We start from the raw sequence: 18689 nt of genomic DNA, 5'->3' as shown, positions 1-18689 counted from the left end.
GGGCGGGGTCGTAGGTGTCGGAAGCTGTTGCTAAGGCGACAGTTGCTAGCATCCGATTTGCCGTGGAACCTGCGCTCCCCAACTCTTAACGCCCTGCGCCCCAATTCGGAGTAGGGTCCATACCTTTCTGCAAGCCCACAACTGTCACTTCTCTTTAATTTTGAGCCCTTCGGTTTCTTCACATGAATCTCACCACTCTCCGCACCCCGTTTCCAGACACACCCACCTCTTTACCATCTCAGCTCTCTCTGGGCTAAAATCTCCAACGTTAAACTCGCGAGTCCCGGGAGCCGGTGGCTACCAGGACTACATCTCCCAGGAAGCGCCGCGTGGAACGTGCCCGCTAACCAATAGGGCCGCGGCTCTCTTTTCAGCCTCGGTTTCGCGGGCCTATCAGAGTGCGGGAGAGCAGGGACGCGTTTGCTCCAACGCCCTGGGCTGGAAGGCGGTGTTCTGCGAAGTCCGTTGCCTTCTATCATGGAGAGAGTGGATGCCGAAACCACGCATCGTTGCAAAGTAGGGAAATCATCTATGCTGGGCTTCTTCAACCAAGGGGATCCCATCCTTAATAATTTCTCATTTTTGTATACGTTTACAAAGCTCTTTGACAGGCAAGACAAGAGGCTTATCACCACTCTTACATATCGCCAAAATGAGGCTCACCTACACCACTCATCAGAAAGCACACATCCTTGGATCTACTGAAGAGTTATATTTTAGTGTATGGGATGAATTTTTCACCAATCAGGGATGAGGTTTGGAGACTGACTTGCTAGCGCTGTGGTCTATCTTATGGGAATGAAAGAAATTCAGAAAAATCCGATACTATCTCGAGAGAGTCCTTTAGTAGGAGAGGCTCAAATTGACGAGGGGGCGGGGGGAGGCTGTATTTTTTTTATAAATATATTTTTATTGATTTCAGAGAGGAAGGGAGAGGTAGAGAGAAACATCAATGATACACGCCCCACACTGGGGATCTAGCCCGCAACCCGGGTATGTGCCCCAAACAGGAATCCAACCGCAACCTCTGGTTCATGGGTCGATGCTCAACCACTGAGCCATGCCAACCTGACAGAACATGAATTTCATAAAGATTTTTTTAGCCGAAACCGGTTTGGCTCAGTGGATAGAGCGTCGGCCTGCGAACTGAAAGGTCCCAGGTTCGATTCCGGTCAAGGGCATGTACCTGGGTTGCGCGCACATCCCCAGTAGGAGATGTGCAGGAGGCAGCTGATCGATGTTTCTCTCTCATCGATATTTCTAACTCTCTATCTCTCTCCCTTCCTCTCTGTAAAAAATCAATAAAATATATTTTTTAAAAAAAGATTTTTTTATGAATTATTGATTAAATAGTAGTTGCCCATGTTTTCTTTTGTTCCCCCAAATTTCTATATTAATCTAGTGAACAAATATTTATTAAACACTTATTTTGTTGCCAGTCACTGTGCTAGACACAGGGAACATTGCAGTCATGCTCCCCCTTCATGGGAAGGACAGACAGTAAACAAGAATTAACAACACTGCCCTGGCCGGTATAGCTCAGTTTGTTGTAGCATCATTCCATGCACCCCAAGGTCACAGGTTCATTGCCCAGTCAAGGCAACTGTGTAGGTTGTGGGTTTGATCCCAGGTTGGGGTGCATATGGAAGCTAACCAATCGATGTTTCTCTCTCTTCCTCTCTAAAAAAACAAAAATCAATAAAAACATATCTTTAGGTGAGGATTTTTAAAAAAAAAGAATCAGTTACAATGTGGTCAGTGCTATGAAAATTCAAAACGTGATGTGCTGGGTGAGGTGGGTAGGAATGGATGATCAGGGAAGTCCTCTCTAAGCAGGTGATATCTGAACTGAGATGTGAAGCATGAACATAAGTCAGACTTTTCTTTTTTTTGCATTTTACAGATTTCCATTTCTAATAAAATAAAGATTACATAAATATTAATCTTGAATATCACACATAACAAAAAGCTCTTTGGGGGTCATGAGACTAAAAAGTGAGAAAACCACTGTGGTTTATCCCCAGCCATGATTGATCCATTTTCTTGTTCTGACCTCATAAGGCGCTACTGTGATGGAATTGCAGACCATTCCTGTATAAGGTCTTGGCTGGGCTGAGATGTTAGTCTTAGATCCCAGGAAGCTGATTGGTAGTGACCTATTGGACATGGACTAATGGGCTTATTTTCTCGTTTTTTTTCTCCTCCTCTTCCTCCTCTTTCTCTCCCTCCTCCCACAGATCCACTTCAGTGAGAACAGATATCAAAGAATATTTTTTATTTTTTAAGTCACTAAGTGTGATAACTTTGCAGCCATCTCTGCCATATTGGCAGCTACTTCATACTCAACATCATTGGCAAGGGATGCTTTGGAGAGGTGAGGCTGGCTAGACACGTTGTCACCAGCACAGAGATGGCTGTGAAAGTTGTCAATGGCAGAGTTTCTCTGATGTTCTCCAAGAGATTCATTCTCTTAAGGAACTAGATCATCTTAATATCACCAAGATGTTTGAAGTCATTACCACCGAGGACCAAGTATATCTCTTCATGGAACATGCCAGTGAAGGAACATTATTCGACTACTTAGAAAACTGTGGCCCCATGGCGGAAAAGGAAGCCCAAGCTCTGTTCCGACCATTACTATCAATCGTCCATTACTGTCAACAGAGACACATCATACATCAGGATCTAAAGCCGAGAACATACTTCTAGATGGTGAGATGAATGTTAAATTAGCAGACTTTGGCCTCAGTAGGGTATTTATGGAAGAAAACTGACTACCTTCTGTGGCACTACCCCCTCTATGGCCCCAGAGTTGTTCGGGTTCGAACTCTACGAGGGCCTGAAGATGGATGTCTGAAACATGGGGGTAGTGCTCTATAGGATGGTGACAGGAGAGCTTCCATTTGTGGTAAAGAATTTTGACGAATTTACTGAGTACATCTTGAATGGGTGCTTCTTTATACCATACTTCCTGTCTCTACAATGCCAAAAACTGTTATGAAAATTAATAACCCTCAACTCCAGCCAAAGACCAACCCTGGAAAATATCATGAAAAACTGCTGGGTCAACATTGGCAGTTAGAGGAACTGAGACCAGACATAGAGCCACCCTGGGGTGACGTAGCCACCCTGGGGTGACGTAGCCCCCCAGGTAGCCCAAATAATGAAGACCATGGACTATGAGAAGCATGAATATGGGAATTACTCACAAGAAAAACATATAACAATATCATGGGCAGTCACCTCACCTTAGATAGCATGAAAACCAAGATTTGTGGCCTCAAGATCAGGGTAAGGCCCTGCCCCTCCTCTGACCCCAACATAAGTCTTCCCCCAACCCAGGGGTTTCAGGCATCAGGGCAGAAGGGCAGAGATCCTGGGACTCCATCACTCAGCCTAGAATCAACTATGCCCAGTTCTCCAGGCAATCTGGAAGGGAGCACCACCCCTCCCCTAGGCTGCGTGGGAGAAAGGATGACCTTTCACCCAGCCAGTGTGGATGCAAGCACCACACCTCCCTTACCCAGCCTAGAATAAAGGACTGCCATCCTGAGCCCAGTCCTCCAGCGTGATCCCAGGAGACTGTGAGCAACTTGAGGACAAGGACTATGTTTTGCATCTATGGTGTCGAGCACGATGTTTTCTCATGTAGAAGATACTCTACAAACCTTTCTTGTGTAAACAAATACCACATGGGTGAATGTTTTTTACAACTCATTGTACAGTTGGATCTTTAACTTTTCCTAAAACAAGACTTTAAAAATTTATTCACAGACAGGGTATTAAAGAATGACATTCAAGTTTTAAAAGGAGAGTATCGCTTAGTTCTGCAACCCGAAGGACTATAATCTGCGCAAAGCAGAGGATACAAGAAGAGCGTCCCTGGAAGGGGCGGGCGGCAAACCACCAAGATTCATCCTAGTCCTCCAGGGCGCCTAGAGAGATCCCGGAAATGCCCGGGAGGGTGTCTACCGCAGGGAGTCGGTGACGCACTTCCGGCCCGAGTTACTAGTTTCTGTTGTGTTTTTTTTTTGTCACGGGACGGGCCGGTTCTAAGTGGCAAAGCTGGCGGTGGGAGGACTCTTGCAGGGGGCCGGGTGGATTGCGCCTCAATTTAAGGAAGGAGGATGAGTGCCGTGGGTTTTTGCAGGGTTTGCTCTCTTCTCACCTGAAGGCAAAACTCCGGGAAAGTCAGCGCGTACTGAAGAAAGATGAGTTCGAGCGTGGTCGCAAGGGAAGGCAGTGACGCCGAGGCGGGGGCCCGGATGGTAGCTGCAGGGCCGATGGTCGCCGCGCCGCCCCTGCGAGATGGACTTCTGATAGTGAAAGTGGAGGAAGACTCACCGGGAGTTCGGGAGCCCAACCCGCCTGTGGACTGCCTGGATCCCGAAACTTGTCGACAGTATTTCAGGCGGTTCCGTTATCAGGAGGCGGCCGGACCCGAAGAGGCGCTGAACCGGCTCAGGGAACTCTGTCGTCGGTGGCTGAGGCCGGAGGTGCACTCGAAGGAGCAGATCCTGGAGCTGCTGGTGCTGGAGCAGTTCCTGACCGCCCTGCCCCCGGAGCTGCGGGACCGCGTGCGGAGGCGCGACCCCTCGAGCGGCGACCAGGCTGCGGCCGTGCTGCGGGCTCTTCGGAGAACGCGCGGCGGAACCTCGCTGCCGGTGAGGAGTGCGCTGGTGGTGGGAGTGTGGGGAAGGGAGGTGTGTGAGTTTCAGAAGGTTTTTGTTCTTCCTTTTGACATTTTGTGTGAACTTTAGAATGTGCATAAAACTACTTCCTTTCCGTAGGAAACAGTGACGAATCCATTCAGGAAATGATCCTTGAGTTGGAGACCGCTCAGCACACCTACTCGAGAGTATTGTTTACTCATTGTGAGACACTCTTTTGTGTAACTAGATTGTTGGGGCAAGAAAGATGTCAGGATGCTAGGAGAGCAATGCCCCACCACTTTGAAAGTGGGGTTCCCTTTTTACTTTTTAACGGTTTGGCGACTCCCTCCTCCCACAGCTGATAATAGTACTCCAGAGAGGAGAGAGAGGCTGGAAGTGGAGTTAATTACTGATCACACTTACGTGATGAAGCCTCCATAAAAGTTCCAACTGCATGGGGTTCAGGGAGATTCCAGATTGTTTGTAAGTGCATCCACTTGGGAGAGCAATCCACGCCAAGCTCCATGGGGACAAGCTTCCGAGCATGGGACCTTCCCAGACCTTGCCCTATGCATCTCCTCTATCTGTGGTTTCTGAGTTACAACCTTTTATAATAAGCTGGTAATCTAGTAAGTAAATTGTTTTCCTGAGTTCTGAAGCTGCTCTGGGAAATTGATTTTGAACCCAAAGAGAGGGTCAAGGGAGCCTCTGATCTAAAGCTGGTTGGTCAGAAACCGGATGTGGGCTTACAGTTAGCATGAAGTTGGGAAGGGGGCAGTCTTGTAGGACTGTTCCCTTAACCTGTGGGATCTGAACCCATCTCCAGGTACATGGTGTCAGAATTGAGTCAAACTGTAGGATACAGCTAGCTGGTGTTGGAGAATTGCTTGACATGTAGAAACACACACATCTGGTGTTAGAAGGGAAATAGTTTGTAATGAAGTATTAAGAGGAGACACACAGGAGTGTGGTTTTCCTTGAAGCAGAGATGGAGGAGAGGCTGGGCGAGGGGGGAAGGTGTGAAATGTCCTATACTCAGGTCCTGGAGACAGGAGGCACTGCATGCTACACAGAACCTCATGGGAAAGACACCAGCTCGTAGTCAGGAGGCAGATGACAGGCGCTAGGGAGAAGTTAGGCCAGAGTCTAAATTGGGGTTTTAGAGGGAAAGGAAGAGCATGGCAGGGTAAACAATCAGATTGCTTAGTTTAAATCTTCCAGTCAGCTGTAAATTATGCAGTGGTTCCTAGTTGCCTGGTACCTGATCTTGGGATGATTAAGGCAGAGGCTAACCTTGCCTCCTTGGGTGAGCAGGCCCCATAGAGAAGATAGGGCTCTAGATTAACCAGTCTCAGCTGAACCTTTGCTCTCTAAGAATTGGCTGACACTCAGAGGGGAAGTCTCCCAGCCAGAAAGTTTTTTTTAATTAACATGTAGAAAACATAGTAGAAAATTAAAAAAAAAATTCCTTCCCTCACATTGAGTGTGAGATTTTTGGAGTCAGTTGATGAGTCATCACTGGAACCTAGACAAATCTCTCTGCACCAGTTTTAGAACCTTCCCTCTCTAAGAACTGTGGCTTTACCCTCTGTACATAGTCAACTTACATTAAGATAAGCTTTTCAAAAGATCATCTTGTTGGGTAATCATCTTATTGTGCGATGGTCAAGGAAGGGAAAGGAAATTTTATTAAGTGCCTGCTGTTGATGAGGTACCTTCATCTTCTTAAGACAGATATTTATATCCATTTCACACATGAGGAAACAGTTAGAGCCAGCATTGGAATTTAGGACTCTGGTCTGGTTATCTATACATTTTTAATCTATATCAGATTTCCATTTTGATAAATCATAGTGATGTAACTCAAATGATTATTTTGCTCTTACCCCAACTTAGTGTAGACAGTCCACAGAATGGCTTTTTGGGATTGCAAGAGAACGGCAGCTTCTGTTTTTGGTCATTTTGAAACTACCCAGTCAGTACAAGATTCACTGGTAAAGGCTCAACAGAAGTGTTTGTTACTTCATTCTCAGTGCTTCCTCCTCAGTACTGGCTGACTGAGTCTAGCCTTATCCTGAGACTAGTGGTAAGGCTGTCCTGGGACAGCAGGTGCTGACGGGAGGTCTCTTTTTGTTTCAGGGATCGGTGAAGGTCAAGGATGTACCTGTAACCAGGGAGGAGTGGGAGCATCTGGACCCAGTTCAGAGGGACTTCTACAGGGAGGGCACGCTGAAGGATTATGGGAACACATTCCTACCAAGTAAGTGCTATGACTTTGCTTGTTTCTAGCTGTGTGTCATTTGTGAAGGGTTTGCTTCAGTTTGATCCCTGAGCCAGTCTGCCACTCAGAGAAATAGGTTGAGAGTCCTAGGTTCTCTTTTGTGACCTTAAGTAAGACCTTTCTGTTCTGTTTTGTTAGGTGACAGATTCAGCTTCTTGTTTTAATTCATTTTCAATAAACTACATACAGAAAAGTATAATGGACACCTGTGTATCTACCACCCAGGTTTATCAGATTTTAATATCAGCCATATTGGCTTCATATTTTTTTAAAAATATATCTTATTGATTTTTTACAGAGAGTTAGGGAGAAGGATAGAAACATCAATGAGAGAGAAACACCAATCAGCTGCCTCCTACACACCTCCTACTGGGGATGTGCCCACAACCAAGGTACATGCCCTTGACCGGAATCGAACCTGGGACCTTTCAGTCCGCAGGCTGACGCTCTATCCACTGAGCCAAACTGGTTAGGGCAGCTTCATATTTTTTTAAAATAAAAATGTGTTACAGCTATATGTGTACCTTCCTTGAAAGCTGCTGGCTTCCCTCCTTTTCCAGAGGTAACCAATATCTTGTGGTATTTATCATTTCCATGCGTGTTTTATATTCTTTCTATATATTCATGTAGACACACACACTCACTCACTCACTCTCTTTCCCTCTCTCTATATATGTGTGTGTAAACATGTATATAAACATGTAAATATATAAATGTGATTATATAAACATATATATACTACTTTAACATGTTTTTATGGTATATATATTACTGTATGATTCTATTACACCTTGCCTTTTTCCCAACACTACATTTTTTAAAAAATATGTATATTTTATTGATTTTTACAGAGAGGAAGGGAGAGGGATAGAGAGTTAGAAACATCAATGAGAGAGAAACATCAATCAGCTGCCTCCTGCACACCCCCCACTGGGGATGTGCCTGCAACCAAGTTATATGCCCTTGACCGGAATCGAACCCGGGACCCTTCAGTCCTGCAGGCCAACACTCTCTCCACTGAGCGAAACTGGCTAGGGCCCAACACTACATTTTGAGATTTATCCACGTTGATATATATTGCTCTAGTTTATTCATTTTAACATCCATATATACATTGTAGAATATTCCCAAGTTCATTTATCCATTCTCCTGTCAATGGAGATTAAGACTTACAGTTTTTCACCATTACCAACAGTACACTGAACATTCTTGTGTCTTTCTCTCTGTGGTCATATGTAGGAGATTCTGACAAGAATATACTTAGGGATATTTGCCCATCTTGCTGTCCAGAAGGATACAAGCAGTATACAAGAATTCTTTCTCCATATCCTTATCAACATTTGGTATTCAGCTGATGGCATGATGTCTTAACACAGTAGTCTATTCCTTTTAAAAATAGGAGAACCCAGCAGGCATGGCTCATGGTTGAGCGTCGACCTATGAACCAGGAGGTCACAGTTCAATTCCCAGTCAGCGAACACGCTGGGTTGTGGGCTGGATCCCCAGTGTGGGGCATGCAGGAGGCAGCCAATCAATGATTATCATCATTTATGTTTATTTATTTATTTTTTTAATTAAATATTTATTGTTCAGATTATTACATTTGTTCCTCTTTTTTTCCCCCCCATAACTCCCCTCCTCCCAGTTCCCGCCCCACCCTCCGCCCTCACTCCCCACCCACTGTCCTCATCCATAGGTGCACGATTTTTGTCCAGTCTCTTCCCGCATCTCCCACACCCCTTTCCCCCCCAAGAATAGTCAGTCCATTCCCTTTCTATGTCCCTGATTCTATTATAATCACCAGTTAATTCTGTTCATCAGATTATTTATTCACTTGATTCTTAGATTCACTTGTTGATAGATGCATATTTGTTGTTCATAATTTGTATCTTTACCTTTTTCTTCCTCTTCCTCTTCTTAAAGGATACCTTTCAGCATTTCATATAATCCTGGTTTGGTGGTGATGAACTCCTTTAGCTTTTCCTTATCTGTGAAGCTCTTTATCTGACCTTCAATTCTGAATGATAGCTTTGCTGGATAAAGTAATCTTGGTTGTAGGTTCTTGGTATTCATCACTTTGAATATTTCTTGCCACTCCCTTCTGGCCTGCAAAGTTTCTGTTGAGAAATCAGCTGACAGTCGTATGGGTATTCCCTTGTAGGTAACTGAGTTTCTTTCTCTTGCTGTTTTTAAGATTCTCTCTTTATCTTTTGCTCTTGGCATTTTAATGATGATGTGTCTTGGTGTGGTCCTCTTTGGATTCCTTTTGTTTGGGGTTCCCCGCGCTTCTTGGACCTGTAAGTCCATTTCTTTCACCAGGTGGGGGAAGTTTTCTGTCATTATTTCTTCAAATAGGTTTTCAATATCTTGGTCTCTCTCATCTTCTGGCACCCCTATAATTCTGATGTTGGTATGCTTGAAGCTGTCCCAGAGGCTCCTTACACTATCCTCGCATTTTTGGATTCTTTTTTCATTTTGCTTTTCCAGTTGGGTGTTTTTTGCTTCCTCGCATTTCAAATCATTGACTTGATTCTTGCGCTCCTCTGGTCTGCTGTCGGGAGTCTGTATAATATTCGTTATTTCAGTCCGTGTATGCTTAATTTCTAGTTGGTTCCCCAATATAACATCGAGGGTCTCATTAGTTTTCTTGTAGATCTCATTAAGTTTATCGGCGGCTTCTAAACAGTTCTTGAGAGACCTTAAAAGTGTGGTTCTGAACTCTATATCTTCCATTGACAATTTTGTCCTGTTTCTTTGTCTCCGCATTTTGTTATGCTTTCTAGGTGCACCCCCTAGTGGTCTTTGTTCAAAGTCTTATAGTTAAATCTTGATTGTTGTAGCTAATTCCAGGGAGGGTTTGACCTCCAGGCCAAGTGGCTATGAGAATCAGCTGTGTCAGCAGTGAGAGAACTTCTGTCCTCTAGGGAGGTGCTAATCTGGCGTTTGCCTGAGACTATCCGGCAAAAGCCTCTGTGCAGGGCTTGGGCGGGGTGGGTCACACAGGATCAACAGGGTGGGCCGGAGAGAGCAGTTATGGCGGCTCTCAGTCCTGTCCCCAGGGGCTCTGCCTCTCTGAGTCCCAGCACCCGCTGCAAAGCTCAGAGAGAAAGCTGCACTCGCTCTGACCGAAGCCAGACCGTCCCGCTTCTCCCGTTTGAGTCTGGGTCCCTAAAGACTCGCCCGGATCTGGAGCTCAGAGTCTGCGACTCCCTCCCGATTGAAAACGCCAACCGCGCCCTCCGCCGCCAGCCCGCTCCGCGCACTCCGCACCTCAGAATTTGACTTCAGCACTGCGCCTCCTCTGAGTGTCCGTATGCGTTTCTCTTTCCTCCTAGTGGTAGGACTTCCACTCAGCCAGCGTTCCTGTGGTTCTGGGTGATGTCCCTTCCGTTTTTTGGTTTCACTTTTGAAGTAGTTGTTCAAAGCAGCAAACTCCGGCGTTAACCTATGCCGCCATCTTGGTTCTCCCTATGTTTATTTTTTAAAAATATATATTTTCTTATATCCTATATAATAAAAGCCTAATATGCTAAGTGTCTGGTTTACGAGTCAGCCATTCAACCAATCAAAGCGTAATATGCTAATGATATGCTAAGGCCACTCAACCACTCGCTATAATGTGCACTGACCACCAGGGAGCAGACGCCCTGACCTATAGGTTAGCTTGCTGCTGGGGTCCAGCCGATTGGGACCGAGCAAGACTGGCCGGACATGCCCTGGAGCCCTCCTGGCAGTCCCTCCCCGGCTGGCCAACCTCCCAAGTCCCTCCCCGGCCCTAATCATGCACTGGTGGGGTCCCTTGGCCTGGCCTGCACCCTCTTGCAATCTGGGACCCCTTGGGGGATGTCGGAGAGCCGATTTTGGCCCGATCCCGAAAGGCCAGGCCGAGGGACCCCACTGGTGCATGAATTTGTGTACTGGGCCTCTAGTATATTTACTGTATATATTAAAAATAAATAAATAAAAGGAGAAGGAAAAAAAAGATTAAAAATATGAACAACAAAATGGCAGTAAAAACATATCTATCAAAATTGAATCTAAAAAAAACCAAAATACTATCTACATTCACCCACATATTGAATAACTTTTCTTTTACAGCTTTTACACTTTTCTTTTACAGTTTTCCCTGGAATTAAATCTCATTTTGCATGTGCTTACTCTTCTAACTACTGAACACTAGTTCACTCACAAGCTTTCTGTTAGAAATAGAAAACTCCTTTCAACATGTTCACATATATCAGATATGCCATCATTTAAATACCCCCTTGGAGAGATTCCCCTGAGGCTTCCTCTGCTCCAGTGTGAATAGGCTGCTTCTCCAGACCTGTTATCCAGCTGTTGTCCTACACCAGTGATGGCGAACCTATGACACGCGTGTCAGAGGTGACACACGAACTCATTTTTTTGGTTGATTTTTCTTTGTTAAATGGCATTTAAATATATAAAATAAATATCAAAACTATAAATCTTTGTTTTACTATGGTTGCAAATATCAAAAAATTTCTATATGTGACACGGCACCAGAGTTAAGTTAGGGTTTTCAAAATGCTGACACGCTGAGCTCAAAAGGTTCGCTATCACTGTCCTAGACTCTCCTTCACTATCACCCTGGGAATTCCTTTTTTTCCCCCTGGATCCCATATAATTTTCTTTTTTTTTCTTTTTTAATCTTTATTGTTCAGATTATTACAGTTGTTCCTCTTTTCCCCCCACATAGCTCCCCTCCACCCAGTTCCTACCCCACCCTCTGCCCTTACCACACCCCCCACACCCCTTTCCCCCCGCCATATAATTTTCTTCCTTCGTTTTACCCCCTTGATTTGATGGAGAACTCTTCTAGTGTGTTCCAGAGAACATATACTTGGGACTAAATATTTTGAAACTTTGTCAATGTAAGAAAATATATTTAGTCCTCTCTTACATTTGTATTATAGTGTGGCTGGATAGAGCATTCAATATTAGAAATAACATGTTTGAATTTTGAAGACTCAATTTTCTGGCTAGCTTGCCATGTTGCTATTGAGAAATCTTATGTCACTGTGATATTTTATCCTTGGCATACAATCTGTTTGTCCTGTGTAGAAGCCTTTAGAACAGCGGTTCTCAACCTGTGGGTCGTGACCCCTTTGGCGGTCTAACGACCCTTTCACAGGGGTCACCTAAGGCCATCCTGCATATCAGATATTTACATTACAATTCATAACAGTAGCAACATTACAGTTACGAAGTAGCAACAAAAATAATTTTATGCTTAGGTCACAACATGAGGAACTGTATTTAAAGGGCCAGAAGGTTGAGAACCACTGCTTTAGAAGCTTTTCTTTATTACTGCTACTATGAAATTTCACAATGGATATGGCCTAATGTGAGGTAGGTGTTTTTTCTCCCCATTCATTGTTCTGAGTAGTTGGCAGGCCCTTATAACATAGACACCCATATCTTTGAGTTGTGAGAAATTTTCTATAGTATTTTTTTATTTACCTATCTACTTATTTTTATCTCATTTTTACTATGTTGTTTCCGGGATTTCTTTCATTTGGATGTTGGAACTCATGGACTGATTCTGTCAAGTCCCCTGATCCCCTTCCTATTTCTTTATCTTTCATTTCGCTTTCTAGGAGATCTCCTTAGCTTTATTTTCCAACAAATATTTCAACAAGAGATTATTCAACAAATATTTTATTGAGTATTTGCAGTAAACCAAGTGTTACTGTAGATGGGGATACAATAGGAAATAAGCCTATGAAATTCCTGCCATAAAAATTTCTGCCCTTGCCCCAGCCAGGTGGCTCAGTTGGTTGAAGCCTCATCCTGTACACCAAAGAGGTTGCAGTTCATCCCTGAAAGGGGCTGATAATGGGAGGCAACTGATCAATGTTTCTCTCCCTTCCTCTCTAAAAATCAATAAACATATCCTCAGGTGAGGATTTAAAAAAAAATTTTTTTCTGCCCTTTCTGCCTGGAAAACATAAGCTTTGGAACCAGTAGTTTGAGCTTGAGGAGAGGACAGTACATTGGGTTTTTACCAATTAGTGTGTTAGTTTTCACTTGATTGCCCTGATATGCTAATGTTACCTGTCACCTGTTCTTTAACTATGCCTGATGTCCCTGATCCAGAATTTATCTAGTCTGGCCTTCTTGGACAGTAAACTGTAAGAATTCTGGATTGGGGGATGGACTCTGGTGTCTTGACTGTTCATTATAGACTTTCAATCAGTACTAGATATATCTTCCACACAGACTCTGCCTTCAGACATTGGAGGCACCTGGTATGTCTAATACAGTAACTCTTCGTGAATAGAATTTCTTTCTCAAACCATCCTTCAGCCATAGGATAAAAGCTATACCATCTCTCTTGACACCCTTCCAAATTTACCTGTCATGATATGGTGACTCATAGAACAGTGGAGTGGGGCAGGAGGATAAGCGATGGGTTGGTGGGTGCAGGCACAAGTATAAAGCAAAGACGTGGGGTTTGTACAGGAAAATGTGAACACATATGACAGGTTAACTAAAACAATTCAACTTCAGGAGTGGTTTCATCGAGATTAAAAAGGTTATTGGTGGGGCTATTTTTCTGCTAGCACTTGTTTATTTCACTGTTGCCCGGGATGAAATGTCAGCAATTTGTATTTTAATGTTTCAGGTTTGGAAACCAGAACAGAGAACAGAGAGTTAATTCCAAAGCAAGAAATTCTAGAAGTAGAGCCACAGATGCAGCTACAAGAAAGATCCCAGGGGAATGCTCCCCTGTTGTCCAAATGTGGTGACACCCATGAGGAGATGGTAGAAAAGCACTCAAGAAACCCTTTATTCCTGAAACTTGAAAATTCTCCTGAGGAGCAAAGACTCACCAGCATCTCAGATCTCAAGAATGTTCCCACAGAAGAGGGAGAGTCCAAAAATAATGAAATTGGGAATAGTGCCAGAAGTTCCAACTTGGTTCTTTGTCAACCTGGCCTGACAGCAGAGAGGTCTGTTAGTGGTGCTGAACATGGCAACAGGTGCAAACAGAGTTTAAATATAATGAAACTTCAAGTGGTGAAACCTCACAAATCTATTGACAATGTGGAAAATTTCCATACTCCAGGCCTTTTTCAGACCCACAGGCAGCTCCGTGAAGAAAGACCTTATAAATGTGATAACTGTGGGAAGAGTTTCAAACAGCGTTCTGACCTCTTGAAACACCATAGAATCCACACTGGGGAGAAACCCTATGAATGCAAAGAATGTGGGAAGAGCTTCACTCAGAGTACTGCCTTGGTTAAACACCAGAGAACGCATACAGGGGAAAAGCCATACACATGTCCCAAATGTGGGGACAGCTTCAGACAGAGCTCACATCTCAATCGGCATCAACGAATCCACATAGGAGAGAAACACTATAAATGTTCTGAATGTGGGGAGACCTGCCGTATTTCCAACCGTTTTAGACATCAGAGAATCCATAAAGGGGAAAGACCCTATACATGTGAAGAATGTGAGAAAAGCTTCAAACGGTGCTCTGACCTCTCTAAACATCAGAGAACCCACACCGGGGAGAAGCCTTATGAATGTTCCGTCTGTGGGAAACGCTTCAGTCAGAGTGCGACCCTCATTATACACCAGAGAACTCACACTGGAGAAAGACCTTATAAATGTCTTGAATGTGGGGAAAGCTTTAGACAGAGTCCACACCTTATTCGACACCAAAGGATCCACAGAAATAAAGCCCCATCATTTTGACATGATTCTGCATGAGCTGTTTCCTTTCATTTTATTATTGCCCTGAAACTACATCTCTGGCTTTTGGTGTATTTCAGTCAATCATGGGTCACATTTCCTTGGGCATCACAACCAAGATAGATTCAGTCTGACTTAAATCTCAAGACATATGTTGATAGAGTATTGCTATGAAGGAGAAGCATGTAAATTGGGAGCCCCTCTACCAGATGGATCTGTGGAGGAGACTTCTGAAAAGGGTGCAACAGTCTGTCCTTGTCTCTCCACCCTTACCTCTCCTGCTCTTGGACCAAATCTTCCGCACTCACATTACCTCCCTAAGAACTCATTTTAGTAACTTACAATTGTCTTTCTACTTAAATGGTAGAGAGGATTTCAAGTACTTTCTCATCCAAAACACCTCATACATTCAGTTCAGTGAATGCAAGAGCCACTCTGTTTTTGACTTTTAAAATACTCAGTTTTCAGAGTTCCTCTTTCCCACTCTTTCCCTATTGTGTTAAACTGTAGGCACAACTAAAAACTTGGATTAGAGCCTAAATCCATCTTTTTCTCTTTCCAGTCCTGCACACTAGTAACATGTATCGCATCTAAATTCTTTCTGAACATTTTTTTTAAACTAAAGGGATATAAGCACATTACTGGATATTTGGGAAAACAACAAGGGAGAAAATGACCCATACTTCCACACTTGATCTGTTACTGGCATTTACAGTTAATCATTGAACTACGTGAGGGTTAGGGGTGCCTACACCCTGCACAGTCAAAAAATCCATGTATAACTTTGACTCCCCCCAATATTTAAGTCATCCCTAGATATCTGTGGGGATTGGCTTCAAGATCCCTGCTGACAAAAATCTGCATATGCTCAAGTCCCTTATATTAAATGATGTAGGAAAATGCATTTAATCAGCATTCCATGTTTGCAAATTTCCAACCGCAGGTTGAAAATACTGTCTTCCATCTGCAATTGGTTGTATCCACGGATGTGAAACCTGTAGGTACAGAGTGCTGCCTGTATATTTGTTGAAAAAACTTGTGTACAAGTGGACCTTTGCAGTTCAGACTTGTGTTCAAGAGTCAACTATATTTCCTTCTGATTTTTTTCTGGTATTTTTGTATAATAAAAATGAGTTTTTATATTTTATGTATTTAACATTAGGTATTAAGGATTTTATATGGTTATTACCTTTATGCAATGGCTGCATCATATTCCAACAAATGGATGTAACAATGGAGCCATTTTCCTTTTATTGGAAATTTCAGGCATTTCTCATTTTTTTTGTTGTTGCAAGCAAGGCAGCATGTAGTGAATGTTAATGTCATTTTAGCATAATTTGGATTGTTCTCTAGAATCTAAGACTAGTTTCTCAGAAGTCTGATCAGTGTGTGAGCTATTTTGGGCTTTTAATACAACTTCCCAATTTCCTCTGAAGCAAACGTCAATTATGTTCTATTATGAGAATTCTACTCTAGCATTGTCACCTTACCTTGTATTTTTTTCCTAAATGTACAAAAACGGAAACCAAAGTAACTGCCTTTCAGATCTCACCTCTATCTTGGATGTGATAGAATAGTAGTGTTGCTTTCTTTCACCTTCCTTGTAACCAGCAGGAGGGACTGCAAAAGGGCTGGCCTAGATATCGTTAACTTTTTATTTAAATGAGATTCAGTATTAAGAAAATGACTGAGAATGGGGCAATGATAAAAGTTTAAGCAGGTCATAAGCTGTATCAGTGGTATTTTCTCCAAGCTTATCAAGGATATTTTCCCAAAGTCAGATAGTAAGTGATAGTTATATAGTATATAACCTGGTACAGGTTCTGATCCTAGTGTTCTTTTTACTATAGTAACTCTGCAAACTTATAATGAACTGTCCTCTCTCCAATTTTAGTTTTTATCTACCTTCTACAGACATTTACTGCTACCTATATGCTACTTAAATTTCCCACATATATGCCTTTGGTCAAGATGTTTCCTTTGCTTTTAATCCCATCGTCCTTTCTCCTCAGTTCCTAAATCACAAATAACAAAGGAAAAATTCCACTCTCATAAAACAATTTAAAATTTTTGCTTCTCAAGTATCCTACCCCAAAATGTTTTCTTTACTAACATTATTGGTAGGTTTTGTTTATCGTTTACCATACCAACTACTGTATACAGTAAATTAATGTGTTTATGTAATCTCTGATCCCTATATTATGAAGGGTGAGTGTCTTAGTCTGCTCTGATGCCATAAAAAAAAAAAAAAAAATAACAGACTGGGATGATAAATAGCATTTATTTTCTCGCCACGCCCCGACTAGGGCTGGGGACTCCAAGATCAGGATGTTGGCAAGGTTGGTTCCTTCTGAGGCCTCTTTCCTTGGCTTATACATGGCTGTCTTTTCCTTGTCTTCATGAGGTCTTCCAAATTTCCTTTTCATAAGGACACCAGTCATAAGATTTCAGCCCACCCTAGTGACTTCATTTTAACTTAATCACCTCCTAAAAGGCCCTGTCTCCAAACACAATCACATTCCGAGACACTATGATTTAGGGCTTCAACATACACATTTTGGGGGTAAAAACACAAATAATACCAGAAACTGCTAAAAAACGAAGCTTAGTTATTTGTTCAATAATTCATTCAGCTTTTTTTTATTGAAACACTTCAATTCTTTTGACAAAAATATAGGTGGTCTTTTTCTGATCTCAGATTAGTGAAGAATATCTTAAACATGTATAAAGTTAACATACGATAACAGCTCTAAAAAACACCCCAAAAGCTATAGTTGTACATTTCTCGCTCCTGTAAGTTTAAGGGACATACACATGACTGGCAGGGTGGCTCTCCTCCAAGCCATCAGTTTGATGGCAGCCCTGCCATCGTCAATACATGGCTGCCAAAATTCCCAGGGTTTTCTAACCTAGTCAACTGGAAGGAAGACAAGAGCACGGTGGTGTCAGAGCTTTCATGGGCCTAGCCAAGAAGTAGCACACATCGCCTCTACTCATTCTCTTGGTTAGGACTCAGTCACATAGACATGTTGAACAATGCAATCTGTGAAATGTGATCTAGCTGTGCACCTAGGAAGAAAAACAAATTTCTGATAAATTGGTAGCAATCTGAAACAAGACTCAAAAAGCACTATAAAAGACTGATAAATTCAGCTACATTAAGATCAGGAAAAGACAAAATAGAAATCACAGCCCATGATAATGAAAAGCTGCTCAATTATATTAGTAATAATAGATATGCAAATTAATCCACAATTAGATACTACTATTTCACACCTTACAGATTATCAAATCTTTAAAAATCTGTCAGGCTCTAGCCTGTTTAGCTTAGTGGAAAGAGTGTTGGCCTATGGACTGAAGGGTCCTGGGTTCGATTCCAGTCAAGGGCATGGTTGTAGTCTCGATCCCCAGCCCTAGTCGGGGCGTGTGCAAAGGCAACCAATTGATGTGCCTCTCTCAAGGCGATGTTTCTCTCTCTCTCTTTCTCTCCCTTCCCACTCTCTCAAAAAATCAATGGAAAAATATCCTCAAGTGAGGATTAACAAAAAAATAATTTAAAAAAATGTCAGAACCAAGTATTCATAAACACATAGAGTGGTGGGAACTCTCGTCTATTGCTGTTGGGTGTGTAAATTGTTACATGTATTATTGTAAGTTTGGCATTACTGATTTTAGAGAGAGAAATGATTTGTCCCATTTATTTATGCATTCACTGGTTGATTCTTTTATATGCCCTGACTGGGGATCAAACCTGCAACTTTGGTGTATCGGGACAGCTCTCTAACCAACTGAGCTACCCAGCCAAGGCTTGGCATTTCTTATTCAGGATGAAAAACGTATGTATCTTATGACTCATCATGAAAATGTGTCTATGTCTAGGGCTTTTCACAGGGAACTAAGGCATGTTGACATGTTGTTTTATAATAGCCCTAAAGTGGAAATACCCTAAAAGCCCATCGACAAAAGAATAGATTCATAAGTTGTGGTATACTCCTACAAAGAAATACTGAGCACCAGTAAATATGGCTGGACCA

General features: G+C 42.8%; 1 protein-coding gene across 2 annotated transcripts in view; it reads left to right on the top strand.

Moving 5' to 3' along the window:
- Window positions 1–4010: 4010 nt before the first annotated feature.
- Window positions 4011–18689, top strand: part of LOC118656484 (ATP synthase subunit f, mitochondrial) — a 43699-nt gene continuing 29020 nt past the window's right edge. The window contains exons 1-3 of one of the 2 annotated variants that reach the window (XM_036309914.1): window positions 4011–4664; window positions 6792–6912; window positions 13580–14663. In XM_036309914.1, coding sequence (XP_036165807.1) covers window positions 4212–4664; window positions 6792–6912; window positions 13580–14658 — 1653 coding nt within the window. In that variant the 5' untranslated portion in view covers window positions 4011–4211 and the 3' untranslated portion in view covers window positions 14659–14663. Of the gene's footprint in view, window positions 4665–6791; window positions 6913–13579; window positions 14664–18689 lie in introns of those variants that run through there. The other variant, XM_036309915.1, reaches the window with a different exon arrangement.

Source organism: Myotis myotis, unplaced genomic scaffold, assembly GCF_014108235.1.
Source record: "Myotis myotis isolate mMyoMyo1 unplaced genomic scaffold, mMyoMyo1.p scaffold_m19_p_5, whole genome shotgun sequence".
Classification (NCBI taxonomy): Eukaryota; Metazoa; Chordata; class Mammalia; order Chiroptera; family Vespertilionidae; genus Myotis; species Myotis myotis.
The sequence above is the reverse complement of the archived record's forward strand: the minus strand, read 5'-3'. Positions and strand labels throughout refer to the sequence as shown.